A 20,584-nucleotide genomic window follows, 5' to 3' on the forward strand; every position below is an offset into this window, starting at 1 on the left:
ACCAGTCGAAATTCTCGTACATTTCAACTGTCTTCAAACAGCGGTTTGCGTGGCGACCACGGTAAGAATACGCGCCAGAATTGTTGGGAACTGGTAATATCGTGACGAAACGACTCGATATTAATAATAAAAGAATTTTATTTACTTACAATAGCCACCCACTCATATTGCAACTCGCGTACACTAAGGAATTCCCTACTCGCGAGTAATTCGCATCGTGTCGCGCTTCATCGATTACAATTTAGCTTCGTATCGTGCGACATACGTGCATATGTTCGCTCCTAAGACCGTGCGCTATCAAAATAGTCTAGCGATATGCGTTCAATAAAGGTATCCACCGTTAACGTGGGTAGGCTGGACGTTCTCGAGCGGCGAAACGGTACTGCTTACTACTTGTGCGTTCACCAGTACCGGATTGCTAACGGAGGCACTCTCCTTGACCACAGCGGTGGGCAAAGGAGTGCTCGACAAAAATACAGTCTCCGGATTCTCCGTGGTCACGGCGATCGGCGCACCGGTACTAGCTTGCGGCAGGAAAGGGAAGAACGGTTGCAAGAATTGCCCAACGTCATCGAAGAATCCTTTCTGGACGTGTTCTCCAGTTACAGGCACCGTCTTAACTACTTTAGTCAGCGTGTGACAGGACTCCGTAGGTTGCAATGGCGGTGGCGACAGGATCTCCACCGATTTTACCGGATGCGCTGCCGCCGCGGTCTTCACGGACTGCTCAGTGTGCACTGTGTGCACTGGCGTCACCGTTTCCACGGTTTTCACCACTGGCGCGGATTGCACTGGTGTGTGGACTTGCACTTGTTGGACTGGTGTCAACGTTTTCGTGTACTCCACTGTTGGTACAGATTGAACTGTGTGCACAGTCTGCTGGACAGGGGTGTTCACGGACTTGACGGATTGCACGGTTCGCACCTGTGACAAGGGTGTCAAAGTTTGGAGTGGTACGAGGGTTGACACGGGAGCAACGGAAGGCACGGTCAAGGTGCGCACTGGTTCCTGTACGCGATTCACGGTGTGCGTTAATGTGTATGGTTGTTGAGAGGTTACTGCAGGTACCTGGACAATACGGGGGAAAGAGTACGCGGCTCCAACGGTTTTGGCACCGTAGACGGATACTGGATGATAAGATACGGGAGCACTCAGGCCTAACTTGCTGTATCCAGTCGAGAGAGTATCGAAGGTGGCCAATCTTGCTGAATGTTGCAGGGTTGAATATAGGGAGGAAGGGTAGGAAGAATAAGAGGAGTAGGTGGGATAAGAGGAATAGGAAGTGTAGGAAGGATGGGAGGAATAGGAAGTGTAGGACGGATGAGAGGAATAGGAAGTGTAGGAAGGGTGAGAGGAATAGGAAGTGTAGGACGGATGAGAAGAATAGGAAGTGTAGGAAGGATGAGAAGAATAGGAAGTGTAGGAAGGATGAGAGGAATAGGCAGTGTAGGATGGATAGGAAGGATATGAGTAGACGTTGAAGTCTTTCGCGTATGAATCGTAGACGTTGGGTAAGCTTCCAGCGAGTGGAACGCTGCCAACGACGTTCTTCGTGACGGTGGTTGTCACTGCTGGAACAGTCTTCACTCCGCTGGCGAAACGTGCCACGTCTGGGACAAAAAAAGTTGCGCAGATTATAACTGGGTAATTTATTACGCACGAAGTAACTCTTCGAGAATGTTTGGCGCATAAATTATTCAGAGTGTTCGTATATCACTCTGTTTACCAATTGCCAACGACATTTCGAAATTCGTGATTTTTTGTAATGACGCGGGTGATATTTCTTCGATTTCCGGTCGGCATAAGTAATGTCAAAATGTTCTTACCGTCTACGGCTGGTGCCTGATGGACGACGTTCACAACTGACTGCGGGACATTTTGTTCTTCCTCGTGAATTTCAGTCTTCACTGTCTTCACCGTGGACTTTACGTGAGCGTTAGCTGCGGTTCCCACTGAAGTCTAACAAATTCCAAATGAAATGTTCATTACTTATGCATGTCTGAGCGATTTACAACGCGACGTTAAATATAAAGGATGACAAGTTACCTTGACAGTTCCAGCTACGGGTACACCGTAAGAAGTTGACGACGGAGCAACAGTTACAGTCTGCGAACGCAAAATTCTGTGATACCACGATTCGAACCGTGTATGCGTGCGCACAATTAATTAATTACATATGCGAATACCTTGGTTTCTTCGACGGGTACCGAGAGGGTTGTGGATGATACCGTATGCGCCACTTCCGGTTTCACGTAGGTTTGCTGCACCTCAGGAACCTGAATCGAAAACAGACCAGTTAACGAATTTAATTCGACTAGATTGATTCAATTGTAATTCTCTAATATCGTTTCATACTTTGATCACGTTCGCATTTATGGTAATTACGTACATAAACGGTATCAGCTGCCGCGTAAGATGGTACCGGCGTGGAGACCTTGACCAAGCCAACTGGTGGTAAGTAGTCGTTACCCAAAGGTACACCTGGTTCGTATCCTGGTGGTCCGTAAGCGTCGGGCAGCACGTCTGGGCTCGATACAAAGTATCCGCCAACAGATCTCTTATCGGTTACCGCGTTCTTATCGTGGCTGGTTTCATAGCTAGCAGCATCGTCTGTCAGAGTAAGTTTCTTCTCCTCTGGCTTTGGCAACGCCAAAGACACAGCCAAGCAAGACTGAAATATTTTTGGAAAAATACACCGATTATTGTATTTACATAAAGTTCGAACGTTGTATGTGATTATTATTTAAGAGCCGCGAGAAACTCGAAATAAATCCGTAATAAATTCCATCGGAACGTCTGCGGTTGGAAAATAAAACGATGATAAGGTAATAAAATGGTCGAGATTTTTTTGCGAACGGTATTTCGAGAGATGACAAAAGAGGATCCTTACCACAGCGATCAGTAGGAGCCTCATGCTAACCGTATGGTGTTTGAGGAGTCAAGTATCATCCCAAAACATATTTCGATCTTTTATAGTCGACCGATCTTCCCTCCAGCTTCCTTCACAATCGGATGGCATTGGAAGAACTAGATTTTTTAATTAACTTCTCTTTAGGTCCTGCTCCCACGAATATGTTCGCCGTTGGAGAAGGTGTCGTCTGGATGACACTCTGTTGTGTTGGTGGCACGAGGTGGGCCAAAGAATACAGAATTTCATCTTTGTTTTAACATCGATATTCTTCTCTCCTTCTCGCTCTCGCAGTCTTCGCTTCATCGCCAAATACCATAGGAACGAAATATGATTTATGCAAATATCCGTACGGCTCGTTCCTTAACTTCGTCCTCTTCTTTCTCGTTCCGTTTTTTCTTCCTTTCATCTCAGCTGGTAGATGGGCACACCCATTATTTAACTTCGTTAGAAGGAGAAAATAGCTTTTAAAGGAATCGGATAACGAGCGACGGATTTTCGTAAGATCTAATGGACAGCCGTCAACGACGCCAAGCGACTTCGTATAATCTCGTTTGGATCGAGCATTAAGTTCATGACAGGCTGCGTGTTCCAATATGTTTCCTGTCAAACACGTTGCGTCACGGTGTTTTATCACTGCTCGATTATGAACCGAGCAACGTGACTTTCTTCTTATCGAGAATAAAAGGGAATCTATATTCCTTTTTTCGTCGAATTTATAATAAATTAGGATTTTTTGGTTACGAGAACGGAGTTGCTCGTCGACGATCCGGTAGTCTTCCTTGAACAGTCCCAAAGTGGGCCTGTAACCTTGGAAAGCAAAGATTCCACTCGGTCGAGACCTGTAAGATATCCAGATAGGCTTGCTGATGTATGGGACTGGACTATAGTCCCTTTGAATACCGCGTAAAAACACCGATGTTGCATTAATTACGTAAAGAACAACTCCACCGACCGCGCCTATTGCGCAATCGTAACCTGTTACAAATTCAATTTTCTCCTGGAATCCTCGCATAAATTTTTTCTATAATTCAGTGGACCAGAGACCCAAAATTAATGAACTGCATTCCAGAGATAAAAATGTTAATCTATTTCTTCAGTTTCTTTTTATATTACGCGTATATCGTTTACCAACAAGTTTTTGCGATCACGTAGGAGAATGCGAAAAAGTTTCAGGAAAGTAACTAATTTATGAAGCGTTTAATTTGGTCCGTTCTAATTTTTACTGGATTGCACAGTGTTAAACATTTGAATTCAAATTTAAACTTCGCCAAAAGGACCCAGTGGCTCTATCTGTTATCAAAACCTGAAAGTATCAGCTGCTAAAAGCCTTGGGAACAGTATCGCCTGTATGTAGATTTCCCTCGAACCAGGCGAAGCAGAAAAAAGGCTACAATATAGGCGCCAAAGGATTCCATCCGTTCGTATTCGGGACCTTGACATTTAATTAACATTTAACGAAACTCGACTCGATACTTTTATACAAATCGAGCCAAAAAATACATTCATCTCTTCGAGACAATATCGTCGAACAGCAGACGTATAAAAAATTAAAAGATCAGGCTCTACACTAAGTTGCAGTGAGAGTGAACGTATAAATCACCGGTGAACTCTGTTGCGCCCACATTGCCAGCAAACGCACGAGCCCATTAAACGAGAATATATCACGGTACGTTCGTTTATGGGCATACTTATTAATTGCTCAGTTTTCCAGCGAATTGCGGAAGGAAAGGTCTCGAAACTGGAGTTATCTGGACGTGTAATTATCTCGATTATCTGCCCCGTAAATTGACTCGCGTTTCTCTGAAGTACCGCAAGAAAACCTCGACAATCTTCTCCGTTGTCTGTGCGCGTGTCATTTATTGCACACGCGTACGTTACTTCGTCTTCTACTTCGACTGCTCACCCATTCATTTTTCATTTTGAACGACAAGCCGGTAGAAGACTATTTTGAAATTAGATTCTGCGGTTAATGAGGTTTCAAAACGATTCCGTTGGACTTCATGCCATACGATACTGAAGTACAGTATCGACTACGCTACGGATATTAAGTTCACGACCCAGTTAAACATTTGCCTTCGCCAGGAATAATTGGATATAAAATTGGAAGCTTGATTAGTCCAACGGGATAATTGAGAGCAAGGTACGATTCGTGGCGGTTAGAAAATGAATATTGCATATTTTCCAGATGCGGTCGAATTCGATCGACTATCGTATCCTATTAGTCAGACTCGAATGCTTCTCCTCTCACGAGGCACTCTCACAGGCGGCTAATCTCGTTTTGCACCTTTTGCAGCTTTGCGCCTTTCTCCTCGAAAAACGAACGAGACGGGCGTAACACGGTTCAACTTTTACCACTGTATTTACATTCGCGTCTTTTGTCGAGCTTTTGTAAGAACGTCGAGAGAAAAATGGAACGGCAGGTCCGATCTGAAGCGCGGCTCGAGCGACGCGACGCGATTCCTAGGCGAAACGGACGGAATCGGTTTTCGCGCGCACGTTTTGACACGGGATTACCAGCTTTCATCGAAAGTGAGAGGAGAAAGAAGGCTGAGCCAATAATTATTTTACTTTTGCTTTTGTATCGGACCGGTTTTTGCCGCCCTTGCCAGAGGACCGCTCTACCATCGCCTGATTAATCGCGAGACTTTTCTTCTAGGACCGTGCTCCGTTTCAGGACACACCCACGCTTCTAACGGTGTATCCTGGCTCTTGAAACAGCTGTGGAAATTCGTCTACTGTAAATTAACAAGAAATTATGCCTGATCTTAATATAGGTGAAAATGAATTAAGCTGAACGAAGAAAGTAAATGAGTTCTTGGATAACAACTAGATTAAAGGACGTCATAGTGGATGTCATTACTCACGTGAAGTTACATTTTCCAGGTTGCTTTACGGGTTCACGGAAATGTGGCGCGAGCGTAGAAAGAACTGGATGATCCAGATTAGTCCTTTTACTTCGGTCGTTCTTTCAGCGTCTCTCAGAACGTTAATCCGTTTCGCTGTTCTCCAGCCGTCGACCGTGAATCGTTCGCGTTTTAAGATCCCCGATTGCTCTCACCGTTTCCATCAGCAGGAAATTCTATCGCGAGATCGTGCGTTAAATATTACTTCCTAATACAATCTCCTTGAGCGCAGAAAACCCGACGAGGAAGTCCAGAGAGAATTTCGTGACCGTGTTACGCATGGCGGAGTTTCATGCGTCGCGATTAAACACGCAAGAAGAGCACTTAATTCGGTGCCGCTACGGTGATAAGATTCGACGCAGCACATTAATTTATTGCCAATTAGCAACTGCAGACGTTTCTTTAGAGTAAGTTAAGATTATTTAAATTTAGAGCGAGCGAAATCGTCGAATTGACTCATTTCTAAATTTGCATACATTCAGACCTTTACATTTAACTTCAAGTTAAAAATTGTTCCGTTTTACTGGCTCCTTCTTTAATGCAAATCAACGTGAAACGATAATGAGGCGTTGCTCGATTTTATTTTCAGAGTTGAAAGGTGAACTTTGATCGAGTATAAATCAGCACGGCGACCCAGTGAAATTCATTTAAAATCGTCGCGACTAAACTTTGATCCGCTACCAAAAGATAATCCCAACGAACGAGACAAAATCCCGTGGACTCTTGCGAACCTTCGATTACATGATATTAAATGTATCACACGCGACATTTGTAACCGTGCCAACTCATGCAATCTACAAACACTGAAAAAAAAAATACTACCTGATATTTATCCAGTCGTAGAGATTACAATTTTTACTTTCTAATTACGCACGCGATTGAAAGATGCGTACCACAGGACGTTACTCAATGAAATCGTAATCGTTCGCGTCAGAAATTAAGGGGAGGCTCGAACGAAGAAAACGCGAAATCATTACCGCGCGAAGCTGCACGATGGTGTCAGTTACGAAAGAGTAAACGCAGTTTCCGTTTTAATCCAATGAACGTGAGGATGCGTCCGTCGAACGATCCGATTCGCCTTCGTCGATTACAGTTGAAATCAGCCGCGTTGCCCGTCGACGGAGAACGGAGGCTGGCGGTCGTCGAACTCGGATAGAACGCTGCGAGAAGAGTGTGGAAAAAAAGGGGAGAAGCGGAGACAAGATTGGAGAACGCAAGCCAGTCGGAAAGAGAGTGCTTTCTTCGTGAATCGGTGACGGTGAAGGTCCCTCGTATATAAGCAACAGCCGGTACTCCAATTGTCAGTGTGATTCGTCCCAACGGAAACAGCTATCTCCTACCACCCACGAACCGGATGACGATGTTACGAGTAGTAAGTTCATCATCGACACCTACCTACGTACTTACATCTAGCCCGCAAGTCGATGTACCAGGGGAAGGTACAGCAGAGCGTTGTGACACACGTTTCGATCGTCATTAGAATCGATCTGTGAAGGTGTAATCTTACAGTGAACCGATGGGGACCGTAATGGCGGAGTGTGAACGTTTTTCATTCAGAATTTCCCTTTCTGTTCGGATTAGGCGCGAGTTTTGAAAGTGGCTACCCCGCGCGGAGATGTCGGTGAAAGTATTTCACTTCTGAATTCCCGAGTCTCAAGATCATTACCCGTTGATAGATGTATAGATATTATGAACGTTCACGGTCTCTGTATAGTGCCAAAAAAAAAAAAAAAAAAATGATCGAGTGAAAGTCGGTCCCATTTCACCGTTCACTTAGTCATATAGTTTTATCCAGAATCTTTTGGCGCGGACGAGAAGAGTTTTTGTTGAATTTCTTTTTTTCTATCGCTTAAGAGTCATCGAAAGAAAGGAAACGTCCGGCTTTCTCGCTATTTTCACGACCAAAATCGCGAAACGGTGAAGTTTCGCGGCTGGACGCGAACACGGTTCGACGAACTTCAATCGTAATTACATGTTTCCAGTTTTTGTTCGCCCTGGCCGTGGCCGCCGCGAGGGCCTCTCATTTCTCCTCCCTGGAAGGCCATGGTGGCTACAGTGAACCGAAACTCATCTCGCAATCGGTACACCTGAAAGAAATACCGACAAAGATCATCAAGGTTACGAAGACTGCGGTCGTCAAAGTGCCAGTGCCGTATCCCGTCAAGGTATTCTTCCTTTTTCATTTCTGAAACAATAATTAATTACTTTCTTCTCGATTCTTTCTACTAATGTCCAACGCAAACAAATCCTCCACCAAACTAGAAACGGTTTATTTAACTACTATGCAGCTAAGAAAACAATGACCGGAAGAAATGCAGGTTTGATCGACAATAGCGAATCACACGCGTGCATTCTTCATTGTAGTACATCGTTAACCATAGCAGTCGCGTCTCACGTTAATTAATCGCGTCGTCTGACAAAGGAAGAGAACGGGAACCAGATACTTAGATAAGGAAGCCACTAAAGTAAAGCTCGAATGGAATGTATCCTTATTGCCACAATGCTTGGCGGCTAATCAGCTTTCTAGCTCCATACAGCAACCGTGCGACCACGGAATAATGTACGCCTCCACCCCTTTCTCCATACTCGTAGCGAAACGATCGCGTTCCCTCCCGCGCGAAATGAAACCAAAGAGACGACGACGATCTTCGCGTTACCAGTTCCGTTCGTCTAGAATCCCTTTCTCTTTTGTAGGTGCCCCATCACATACCCGTCCCGGTGCCAGTTAACCATCCGATCGCTGTTCCGTACACGAAGCTAGTGAAAGTCCAGGAACACGTGCCGATCGAGGTGTCGAAGCCAGTTCCGATCGCGATCCACCAGCAGATACCATTGGTGGTACCGAAGGCGGTGCCGGTGCCGCATCCAATTCCGGTCCCGCAGCCGGTAACGCTGAACAAGCCGGTCTTCTACCCGGTACCACACCCGATACCGTATCAGGCTCACTCAGAGGGTGGCGGGATCGAGGGCGGTGCTGGTGGATACGGTTCAGACGATTACGCTGGCCACGAATCGGAGAGTTACAGCTCTTACACGACCAACGACCAGGGCCACGAGCAAGGCGGACAGGGTGGACACTTCCAACCGTCTCAGCCGGATTACAATTCGCATCACTGAACGGCGTCTCGCCGTTCTTACTATTTCTTGTACATACGATCGTTAAGTTTCTGTTTGTAGCTCGTTCTTGTTGATCATTCTTCCTCTTTTATCGCATTGTTTCTCTTATATCTATATAGACATTTTTGTAATAAAAATTCAGATTTTCTAAACCTCGCGCGTACGATCCTCCTGGTATCCCCTGTTTTAGTATCGGCACCGTGTCGTAGGATCGATTAACTCCTGCACGACGGATGAGAGAAATGACTCAGCGAGCGGTTGGCGAGCGATCTTGCATGCCCAGATATAATGGAAAGTGAACTATCGTGTCACGGTTTGATGAGTCACGCGACTGGTTCGTCGTCCACGCGATCTATATTCGACGGCTGGTTTATTTCTGGTCGGCACCGGACGCGGAAAACCGCCCGCGATCTTGTACCAGGTATAGTAACAGGATCGAGTCGCGGTGGCGAGTGTTTGTGACTTGAAAGTGCCGCGGGAGTCGGTTTCTGTTCCTTGTAGCAAGAAAGCGGACTAGAAATGCAATCTCGATCGCGAGTCTCCATCGCGAGTCGATTTTTCTGAGACGCTGGTCCCCTCGATATTTGCCAAGTGTATCGAAATGAATCGCTGGTAAAAGCGAATCGAATCCAAATCGTATTTCAAGGATTTATCATTTACGAAACGATATAAAAGTTGAGATACAGAGAAATATCAGCTGAAATCGTAATCGCGTTTCCATTTGCTAGAGAATTGCATAGATCTGACGTGTAGACAGCCGTTCGCAAATTGCTCGGATCGTTTTGCAATGGCCGATCACCGATGATTCACCCGCTTTTCCCTTTTTGTCGATAACGAGAGATCGGGCCTTTCGTGATCGGAGAGTAAAATGTTTGCATAATTTGATCGCTTTATTTGAGGCGCGCAGGGGCTCAATTTGATCGGGAAGCGGTGCGTATGCTAATTTCGTTAATCGCGTGCAGCAAAGTGCACCCTTCGCTCGTTTAATGAGCATGCCACGAGGCTATGCGCTTCTTCTGCCCGTGGTTACACGCCCTGCCGTTAAACATCGCTTCCGATTATTGCCAACTCGTAACCGAACATTGTTTAACTTTTAGATGGAGATTACAGCCCTCCAGTTCTTGGGACAACCAATCGAAGTTGTATTGAAACCTGTAACTCGCAGCTGTTTCAATCCGTCTAGCCAATTAAATAATAATGACAAGGACGTTCGCGATTTAACCACAGCAATTTTTCAGACGATGCAGACACCTCTGAACACCTTCGAAACGCTTTTTAAAACGGAGTTTCAATGGAGAAGGGAATGAAGAAGAACCATCGAGTGTTTCGTACGAAAGGAGACGTTTATTTCTACAATGGAAAATGAAAGAAAAGCAAATTTAATCACTGCAATAGGAGGAATCGCGTCGAACGTCAGAAATGCGAGACGCTCGATCGCGATCGTCGATGTAAGGGGAGGAGGGTACGTCCGTCGAATCCGGTCTGACGTTCGTGGACGCCCAGAACGAGCCACCAATCGGTTATCCGGAGGAAACCAATCTTCGCATCATCGGGCATGGACAAAAGGTACGGGAATAAAATACTCAGAATAAGGAGAAAGGAGTTGGTCGATCGTCGAGTTGATCTTGAACGGTTGCTTCCAGGGATGTTCGAACCGCTCCGCCGCGTCGCTCCCTCGGCCTGTCCGACATCGCGAGGGTATCGTTGCGGGGGAGCTTCCTCTGCGTCAGCCGTGGGATCCAACGATCGCGCGGATTTTAAGCGACGATGCCGTCTCGCTGTGATGATCGAAGCTAGCTCCCCAGGATTCAGAGACGATGTGGTCAACGTCGAGTTTACCAGGGGTGGCCGGAGCTTGGCCAGCCGGCGTTGCCTTTCTCGAAGACCACCGACGGTTGCGCGATGTTTATGGGTATTTGTTTGCCGCCACCGTAGCCGCCGCCTTCGATGGCGATGCCGCCACCACCGAAGCCACCACCACCTACGTTGACTGGGTACGGGGCTGGGACTGGGATTTGGACTGGGACGCTGACTGGGACGGGAACTGGTCTGTCAACTGGGACTGGAACGTGCCTGGTCACCGGCACTGGGAACGGTCTTGGGACGTGGACTGGATAGGGGCGATCGACTGGGACGGCGACTGGTACCTGTGAACAACCCAAGTTTTAACGATCAGTCAAACGGTTTTCTATAACTTTCTTGCAATTTGCTGCACGGTCGCGCGTAGTTGCACGTTCCTCGACTATACGATTTTGGTAACACCCCCGAGGCTACGAGGGACAGCTTTTGGAATGTGGGAGCCAATTTAGAAGTGCTCGATATGTTGCAAGCCCCGGATAATGATTAGTGCGACGATATCGCGGAGGGAAGGCACGGAGTTTTCCGAGAAATTCAACAACGTACGTGTGGGATTTGTAACACGCCCGAGGTGACGAAATCCCAGGCGCTCGTTCACATTGAAACGTTAATTAGCGTCCAGCGATGAAGGCGCTGGCTGGCAATCGTACTTCAGTGGTGTCTCGCGATAAACAGAGCGCGATTAGGAACTCAAAGTCCTCGTGGTTCTCGTTTACGCGAAGCCTTCGTTCCGATACGAGGTGATCATCGAATGCAAATTCATCCGATACGCTACCTTCGTAACAGCAGTAAAATTAATTTCGATCGGGTTGCCGTGTAACTATTAATCTTGTACTGGTTCTTCGGTTATTCTACTACCACGGTTACGGGAGCTTTCACGAATTATCGATTACGATCTTAACGGATCTTCTTCGAGCTTTGTACAGGGCGAACGTCGAAGAAGAGAGAAGAATTACTTACCCTGACCGGAACAGGAACCTGTCTGTCAACAGGAACAGGGATCGGTTGTGGTACCGGAACTGGTACTTGCTGGGTTAGGATAGAGACACCACCGCCTCCTCCACCGCCTGCACCAAAACCACCTCCTAAGCCTCCTCCTCCTCCCAGGCCGCCATATCCTCCTAGCCCATGATGAATCCCTCGTTTGTCCTTTTTCGTTTCCTGCGCCTCTGACGCCTCCTCGGCGAACGCTATTGCCACGAATGTGAGTACGATGAATAGCTGGAAGAAAGAGAACGATCCGATTTTAAGCGAGGAGAGCGACACTTCGCTTTTCGACAAATTTTTAGCGCAATTGTCTCGGTTGCGGTTCACTCGCGACGATGCGACGTTCGAAAAATGGTCTCTAAGCGAATCCTCGCGCACTGAACCGGAAACGACGCGAGAATACGATTCTGGCGAGGAGCTGCCGTTGGCAACCCTCCGCGATGAAATCGATCCCGATCCTCAGCGCAGACTGAATCCTCGCGTCCAGACTGCACCGCCGCGTCCAAATGCTCGAATTGCTCACCTTAGCATTCATGGTGCTGCAGTATTGGAGTTGGTTCGTCGTTGTTTTGCGACTGATGGAATAGCAAGAAGATTCTCTGCTTTTATACGGTGAAACCTAGACGACGAACCCTTGAGCAGATTGGAGGTGGTGGGCAATGGCGGGCCTACGGAAAGACGGCGAAAAGAAATTGGGCGTGGGGGGCGGGTAGGGGTCCTCGAAACACCATCCAAGGCAAAGCTCTTTCCATTCCTTTTTCTTGCGAAAGACAAATTATACCCCCCTTCGTTCTACGTTAATACTTTGCCGTTGACTTCGGTTTCCCTGTTGCATTTAGTCATTTGTTTCTATGCACCAGGGCGCCATCGATCCTCCGCGGTGCATCTTCCTTCCTGTCTTCGATATCGGCCAGCGAGGACACGTCCGACACCAGGTACGGGCAGATATTCGCGAATATTAATTGCTAACGCGACACTTAAGGAGAAGAATTTTTGCTACACTTCGTTCGTGCCGGGAATTTTGACTTTTTTCCTTCTATTCGTAGTCTTTACGAGTGCATGTTTCTTAAAATGGTCGCGGGAAAGGTGTTTCCCTTCCCTTCGGGACCGAGTCCTACCATTACAGAAACTGACCGAATTTTTTGCAGTTTCACGTAACGTGCCACCGTTATATGGCCATCCTGTACAAAGCAATGCTCGATGAATTATAGCGTGCCGAGTGCTCGTTGCTGTAACATCGTTGTGATCGCTCGTGCGACGATATCGCCCATAAGCAAAACGTCCGACTGATAGAAAAATGGCCATCATTTATTCGGACTAGTGCCCGATACGTTATAAATTCAATCGTTACGCTCGGAGGGAATGACGTAACGAAACGAGCATCCTGTGAAGCGATTTTCGAAACAAGCACGATCCTGCTCGCACGTCAAGGTAAACCTAAACTACTACTTCAGTGAAACAACTTTTATTTTCCTCTATCGTTACGATGTGCTCTCGTTAATATAAAAAAATTCGTCTCGTACGTGTTAACCAAGAACGTTTATGATACGTGATTAGTTTAACAAAAATTAATTACGTCTAACCGAAAATAATCTCTAAGGTAATTTATGTTTTCACAGTGACGAAGCTTCGCCAACGATGATGCAGCAGGTCCCTGCTGCGTTTCTAACGAACAGTTTCTGGGCCACACGGTGAGTTCCAAAATTCCTAGACTGGACATTTCGAAGTAGGCGTAGTGCTTTGGCTTGTTAGAAATTCGCTGGGCGAGCGAAGGGACGTTGCAGAAAGAAAGGGCTCGCTTTTGCTAGAATCGATGCACGCTGTTCGTTCAGGGAATTCGAATAGCAGCCGTACGGTTCGCCGTGATTCCACACAGCGAAATCCCTCTCGTTCACCTTGTTCTTATTAGGTCGAGTGTCATTTTGTACTGTTAACGCCGATGATTCATTACCTTGATCGAAGTAAGTCGATTTTTCTAACCCCTTGGAAGCGCTACGCAGATAAGACGCTTAGTATTACAAGGCCTCCAGTGCCCCAGAACAATGTTAATTGACGTATCGCGCCGACTTGCCTCTTCTAAGCAGTGGCTAGTGTGACTCTAACATACCTTCGCCTGAAAAAGCCCGTGTGCGCGTTGCATTTGTGAAACGATGATCTTGTTGCAAACCTCCAGGGAGAAGGCATTCGTCTCTGTCCCCGATCGAAACCCAATTTTTTTACGCCATTCTCTCCGTCTCGAAACAAACTCGCGTACGATGCTGCACAAATTGATAACCGCAATATTTCTATTTAAAAAGAAAAAAGAAGAGAAATGCATTCTTTGAAGAGAGTATTTCCCATTCGACTGGTTCTCATCGAATAATCGATCTCGATTATCGAGCTGGATCAAGCAGAAATCGAATTTCTAAAGGTCCCAGGGAGTACACCAGAGATCGCAAAGTAATACGCACGTCGCGAATTGCGTAAATCATTTCTTAGTGAGTTTCAACACCGGAAACTTTGCGTTGTCCTTTTCCTTGGTTTTCAACGCGCGAACCTCCACGGTCCGTTTGTTACACGCTCGAGATGGTCTTGCTCCTCGCGATTGCCCAATCAACGAGCGATGCGTAGCGAAATCTGTACGAAAATTCCATATTTGAGTTTCCCTGCGAATTTACTCCAACAGGTGTACCGATTGTTCTTAGTACCGTTTATGGATCAACGGTTCCACGAGACCAAAACCGGTACCAGGTGAAAAGTATCAGTTACAAAAGCTACATTAGCGCTCGGTACGTTCACTCGTTAAATTTTATTAATAACGTATCGATAGACCGCCAATCTGTACTTATTCCGTCTTTCTGTACTTAACTGTATGGTACTATATAACGAGTGGCTGAAAACGGAGCAATTTATTCCGTTTATGGTGGGAAAATCGGAGCAAAACGATTGCGCGATCGGCATGTCGCGCATAACAGGCAACTTTGTACGGTCGCACGTAGAAGTCTGGTGAAAATTTCACGCGGCGACCCGCGACAGCTTCCAAGTCGTTTATTGTCAGGAAAATGAGCACGATCGAGCTGTAATTACACGACGAATCGCATCCGATTTCGCTTAACCGGTCCTTCTTTTATTCGCGAAGAAAGTTGATTTCGTTTTCGATCCTGATGCCGCTGTTTCAGAGAGTGACAAGGCTAGAAAATGATCGTACACGACGTGGAATCGTCGATCGATCGATCAGCTGGAAATTTTGGGATACGCAAACCAGGGATCGGCTATTTTTATTGCATCATCGAGCTTCGTTTGTCGACTTTCTTTTTAAGGATGTCTTCCGTGTTCCTTTAAATGTTAAACGAAACATTTCTATGCTATATTCCCACGTCGATTTTTTGTATATGTTACTCTTTGTCTCGTAATCATTTTTGGCTAGTTTTTAAGCAAAGACTGCGATTGCACGCGATCGTGACTCTCGAGTATCAACGTCTGACAAGACCGATCGGTTGCGCAATTTATGGAAATTATTTTGACTCGTTAAAGAATCGTATATAGAAATCGTGTGAAACTGCATTGTCGGGAAGGAAGCACAAAGTTTGCTAAATACGATGAGAATTTTGTTCGTGTCATATAGAAATTGCGACGATTGCCAATCGAATTCGTAACGTCTCGCTGTAATTTATCGTCCGCGATTTAGAGGAAAAAAAACCCAGAAACTGCTAGTGAAAGTTCAATTAACGAACAGGCTGCATTAATTTTTGCTGGATCTCATTAATTTCCGCCGGAGGAATTTACATAAATAGCCCGTTGATTGCATGGAACATCAATTAACTTCTGCTTAACTGTTCGCAGCGAAACGAGGGATCCTTTAGTCCATAAATGGTCGAAACAAATCCGTGGAAAGGAATCCGACCTGAAATTCGCGTACCCATAATACCCTCGTTTTATCAAGGAACTTGCCTTAAAGACGTTTTTTCATCATATGTTTAGATACTTTCTGTTTCAACATCCGGACACGCGCTTACATAATTACGTTCTGATTCGATATTTTACCAACAACGAAACGTTAAAAGGCTGTTCTGTCCACGGATGACAGAGAGTTACAACTTTTCGAATCGTTGAATAATTTATCGCCGATAAAAGTGAAACGTTCAGTCATCGGTAAACTGGTAAAAGATAGAAAAAAAACTGGATTGGTCTATGCAAATATTTCGTCAACAACCCGTGCGTAGAGATTCTCAAAACGTTCCTAAGTACCAATTTGACAATAATACCTATGTTAGAATCCATAACTCGCGAGTGATTCTTCGATCGGGTTCAAGGGGATCCGTTCGCCAGTAAAGGAGCAAGTTGAGACATAAAAATTTTCGCCTCGAATCTGAGCTATGCTCTTCGGTCGAATTACGCGGGCTTGGGAAAAGAAATACTGGTCATTCACGTAGCGAAGTCGATAATTAAGGATGACGTTAATTAGTCGATCTGGTAACGTGATCGGAATGTAGAATCGTTTAGAGGCGTAGCTCGAAAGTGAACGGAGGGACGAATAGCAGCGCAGTGCGAGATGATTAGTGTAACGGGAACTGATACTTTTTGAAACAGAAATTGTTCGGGCTGGACGGAATTTAGCGGCAGGAACAGCAAGAAATATGGACTGAAATATTTTGCAATTTGTACGGTAGCCATCGCCGCGAACAATTAGAGAAAACCGCGTGCCGTAGACGGGCAGGAATTCAATTCGCGGCGCGTTTCGTTAGCGCGTCGCTTCCTTGAAAAACCGCTCGCAGCCTTTTGTTCGAGGGGAGACGAAAAAAAAAGTTCCATCCATATATAGACGCGGGTAAATGGAAACTCGGTGGAAAGTTCGTGGCGCGGCCTGTGTCCTGTGAACTCTGTGAGATCTTGAAAACTCTGATGGGGGGTAGCGAAATCGCAGTCAAGGTTCGAGTTGAGAACGACGCTCCTCCCGGATGGCCTCTACACAATGGCGGATCTGATAGCGTCCGTAAAAAGTGTAGTAACGCCGTGTCGCGAGAGGATATGTCGAAACGATTTATTCCCGCATAATTAATAACGCAGAAATTCCTGTTAATGCGACGCGAGGGCAGCCGGTCGATCGATAATTACACGTTCCGCGCGCGCCCTCGAGGCTATCCTCGCTCGGTTCCCAATATTTCTGCATCCGTTGCGGCATTCATATCACGCGCCGATTTAAATTTATAACGCCGTCGCGGCGTGTACTTTTCAAGAAATCGAGAACTCGATTCCGATTGCCTGCTCGATGAGTAATGCAATCGTGAGTGGACATCGTGACATAGTTCGAGCGTCGAATAATCGTTTCTGAATAGAAAATTGCCAGCCGATGTGGACCGCGTGTAGGTGGAAGGATGTAACTAACACCACGCGAGAATCATAAATAAGTACACTATACGGAATATGAAATTCATTTGATACTTACATCGCATTTTATTACCAGCAAAACCGATATATGGTATCTCTGGTGTTTCAATCGTGCTTTATATCTTTCCAAATGAATTTCAATTCACGCTACTTACATCTAAGAGCTTTACAATAAATCTTATGCCTTTCGATTCTCGCTGTATTCACTATAATCGTAACGACAACGACGTGAACCGCATCGAGGGCTAGGAAGGGCGGTACGATTGAACAGAACAGCATGGTAAACGTTTGTTTAAAAAAACATTTATAAAATCAATTTATTTGCATGTGATTCGTAGCTACTAGGGTAAAAGGAGAATTTGTTTTGGTACGACGCTCGTCATGATGTCTTTTGCGATGCTGCGTGGTTGTTATGCGAAGACGGGGGTGTGGTGGTAGGTTCAGGGAGGAATTCATCTATTTAGTGTCCCAAACCGTATCCCAAACCTTTGATGAGGAGGGGAGATTGTTCTTTAACGAGAATTGGCTGTGGAACTGCGACTGGAACGGGATGGGGAACCGCGACTGGAACAGGCTGAGAGACTGGGACCTGAAAATAAGAATACCATCGACAAATAGTAACAAGGGTTCACCAAGATTTTTCTTATTGATTAACGAATTTTCCGTCTCTTTACGCACCTTGACAGGGTAGGGGGCGGGCACAGGTACGGGCACCTTAACTGGAACCGAAACTGGGTACGGCCGATCGACTGGAACCGTGATCGTCTTGGTCTGCACTACTGGGTACGGCTGGGGCACTGGAACCGCCACTGGGACAGGTTGCGGTACTGCGACTGGTACCTGAAGAAAAACCCATGTCAAACACGAACCTCGATCGCGAATTTGTCGAACGTGTATTACATCATCCATCCGAGACGCTGTCACGAGTTACGACTGAACGAAACGACGTTTGGAACATGTGATAGAACGCGAGATGCATAACGACGTTGATAGAACCATCGTCGCATCGATCGAAGAGCTTAGCAGACTTTCTGAAAGCGCAATGGAGTAATCGCAAAATACAGGATTAATAGAGCGTCTCGAGTTTCGTAAGAACGGGTCGATGGTACGAGCGAAGCGACTCGACGCACGATTTCCTCACCTTCACGGGGTATGGTCGGTCGACGGCGACTGGGTACGGTTTTGGGACCGCGACTGGAACAGCGACGGGCTTCTCTTGAATGGCGACCGCCAGGCTGCCGTGTCCCAAACCAGAGCTCAATCCGTATCCTCCGTATCCGCCGTATCCTCCGCCGTATCCTCCGTAGCTTAAGCTAAGTCCACGCTTTTGGACCGTTTTCTCCTCGCCGGCGAACGCCGTGGCGATCAGCATCAGGCATACCTTAAGCGTGAAAAATAGAAAATGATTGAACGACGTGTCTGTAACGCGCGGTTCGAGGCGAGAACTCGAGGTTGTCGTTCGAAAAATAACCCGAAATATCTCCACCAAGTGTTCACCAAAACTGCTCGCGAAGCTAGGATACGATACGATTCGATCACTCGCCATCGCGATCACGAGAAGGGACGGAACTTTGCTACGGCACGGAGGCTCTAAGTGAAACGTACCAGTGTTCTCATGGTGACCGACCGGACAATACTTTGGTTCGTATTCCTTGACTGAAATTAAATTGGTTCTGTCGCATCAAAGGAAAACCACCCTTTATATAGGGAATTCACTTTCATTTCGCGCGTGCACCCCGCCAATGGAAAGCCAATGGCCCGTTCGGTGCGCCATCGCCACACCTACCGTACACGTTATTTACCCACGTTATACCGTCACATACCGTTACACATTATAGTACATAATATGCGCGAGAAATTGTATAACACGCCAAACGTGAGCTGGTCGGGGCTAGTAAATAGAGCGCAGGCACTTTATGCAGATACATATGCGCGCACACGTTTCGAGGCAAGCTCCGCGTCTCTGACGAGGAGGAGGACTTCGAGCGGGGAAAACGCGCGATCGTGGGACAGTCGACGATCCGAGCCCTTTTCGGTAGCACACCGTGACACATCCAGGGATCCGTTCGTGGCCAATGCTTAGTACGCACCGTGAGAAACGCATCTTTCCATATACGCCGATCGTCCATCCTCCCGAGAAATGTTATCGAATCGGTAAGAATCGTATCGAGTCAAGTTTTATCGGCGTCCAGTGATTAGAGAACGATCGATCGAGGATCGAGAGGCGGACGTTGGTTAACACCGCGGATCGTGGACTTCAGTTGGTAGTTAAAACGGGTTGATAAAAATTCTTGTTTCGAAATGTGGAGCAAGAAACCGCGGAAAAAGAAAGATTACGATCCCTCTAGCGAGGGCACGGTTCTTTGCAGCTGATCGAGCTGCCGTAATTGACGTTGTAATTAATTGCATAAAGTGGGAGGTGCGTATAGGAAATCACCACGAAATTATGCAATACCGCGCAGGACACGGTAACGCGTAGCAGGTTCATGGAACGGGAAAGAAAATTCACTAGTCCTTTCGATCGACACGTTTCTCGATCGCATTTTCCCAGTTGCCAGGCAATTTTCTCGTCTCAGATTTGCATGCGTACCTCGTTCTCTTTTTCGATAAGTGTTTGTTACTACAAGCAGAAAAGCAAGTTCGCTTGGTATTCTCTAAAACGTACAGGAACCCATTCAATTTGTAACCTACCTAATTAGCGTGCGAAATAGAGTATTCATTAACGCGCGGGGTACCGTGTCATATTTTACAACAGCGTGTGTTTCAAATACTCCAACACGATTATTAATCATGTCTCGATTACAATATCGTGGAGTTCGTAAGCCTTGCTCGTTCGAAAGGATCGAACCGATCAGTCTTGGAAACAGGAATGATCTATTAATTAACCCTGATAAACTGAATGATATAACTCATAACGCACTCGAACGATCTACGTTTTCCTGAAAATGTACACACATACAGATACACGCATAAATTCTATTCGTGTGGCGCACGGTTCTACCGCGGATTTATTCATCCATTCGGCGATTGTTATCAGGGGCACAATTTGTATCAGTTGGCGTAACGGACAATTTAATTGCAGTCCAGCTCCGTCGATCAGAGCTATGTGACGAAACAGAACAATTTTATCACCAACACGATGCTTCGGACGTTTATTAACGCTTATTCGCTCGGTATTGTTCCTCGTTCCACCGTCGTGTGTGGGTGTATTTCAAAACGTCGAGGGGGAAAAACAAAAAAGAATGGAAAATGCAAGTTCGTCATCGGCAACGACCGGACGCTTAGAAAGCGTGACGTAATCTACTAATTCCGAACACCTGCCTGGTTGATTAAAAACGAAACTACCAGTGTCTATTATCAATCGCGATCTCCCCTGCTCGCGGCGCAGATCGCCGTTTCACAAGCGATTTCTTTGACGCGAACGAGACGCAAATCGGAATCG

General features: G+C 46.3%; 4 protein-coding genes across 4 annotated transcripts; 1 reads left to right on the forward strand and 3 right to left on the reverse strand.

The window, feature by feature from the left end:
- Positions 1-321: 321 nt before the first annotated feature.
- Positions 322-2,935, reverse strand: LOC143430676 (uncharacterized; the record flags this gene model as incomplete). The annotated part of the gene is made up of 7 exons (XM_076907054.1): positions 322-1,068; positions 1,477-1,610; positions 1,827-1,959; positions 2,047-2,106; positions 2,187-2,276; positions 2,423-2,671; positions 2,891-2,935. Coding segments are annotated over 7 exons (1,458 nt in total), but the record flags the coding sequence as incomplete, so codon positions are not given.
- A 4,207-nt stretch (positions 2,936-7,142) lies between these two features.
- Positions 7,143-8,931, forward strand: LOC143430828 (uncharacterized). Its single transcript, XM_076907262.1, has 3 exons — positions 7,143-7,186; positions 7,797-7,979; positions 8,509-8,931. The coding sequence occupies exons 1-3, from the start codon at positions 7,169-7,171 to the stop codon at positions 8,929-8,931; spliced, it is 624 nt and encodes a 207-aa protein (XP_076763377.1). The 5' UTR covers positions 7,143-7,168.
- Positions 8,932-10,766: 1,835 nt separating this feature from the next.
- LOC143430677 (uncharacterized) lies at positions 10,767-12,334 on the reverse strand. The gene is made up of 3 exons (XM_076907055.1): positions 12,299-12,334; positions 11,749-12,009; positions 10,767-11,078 (listed from the first exon to the last, which is right to left on the reverse strand). The coding sequence occupies exons 1-3, from the start codon at positions 12,308-12,310 to the stop codon at positions 10,767-10,769; spliced, it is 585 nt and encodes a 194-aa protein (XP_076763170.1). The 5' UTR covers positions 12,311-12,334.
- A 5,098-nt stretch (positions 12,335-17,432) lies between these two features.
- On the reverse strand, positions 17,433-18,870 carry LOC143430726 (uncharacterized). Its single transcript, XM_076907119.1, has 4 exons — positions 18,748-18,870; positions 18,284-18,523; positions 17,821-17,982; positions 17,433-17,731 (listed from the first exon to the last, which is right to left on the reverse strand). Exons 1-4 carry the CDS (start codon positions 18,757-18,759, stop codon positions 17,603-17,605), a joined length of 543 nt encoding a protein of 180 aa, XP_076763234.1. The 5' UTR covers positions 18,760-18,870; the 3' UTR covers positions 17,433-17,602.
- Positions 18,871-20,584: the final 1,714 nt, after the last annotated feature.

Source organism: Xylocopa sonorina, chromosome 15, assembly GCF_050948175.1.
Source record: "Xylocopa sonorina isolate GNS202 chromosome 15, iyXylSono1_principal, whole genome shotgun sequence".
Lineage (NCBI taxonomy): Eukaryota > Metazoa > Arthropoda > Insecta > Hymenoptera > Apidae > Xylocopa > Xylocopa sonorina.

Excerpts from the sequence above, each read along its gene's own strand:
- LOC143430677 (XM_076907055.1), bottom strand. Across the intron at positions 11,079-11,748 it reads AGGTTCCTGTTCCGGTCAGG|GTACCAGTCGCCGTCCCAGT; the intron begins GTAAGTAATTCT and ends GGTTGTTCACAG.
- LOC143430828 (XM_076907262.1), top strand. Across the intron at positions 7,980-8,508 it reads CAGTGCCGTATCCCGTCAAG|GTGCCCCATCACATACCCGT; the intron begins GTATTCTTCCTT and ends TCTCTTTTGTAG.
- LOC143430726 (XM_076907119.1), bottom strand. Across the intron at positions 17,983-18,283 it reads ACCGACCATACCCCGTGAAG|GTACCAGTCGCAGTACCGCA; the intron begins GTGAGGAAATCG and ends GTTTTTCTTCAG. Across the intron at positions 17,732-17,820 it reads CCGCCCCCTACCCTGTCAAG|GTCCCAGTCTCTCAGCCTGT; the intron begins GTGCGTAAAGAG and ends TCTTATTTTCAG.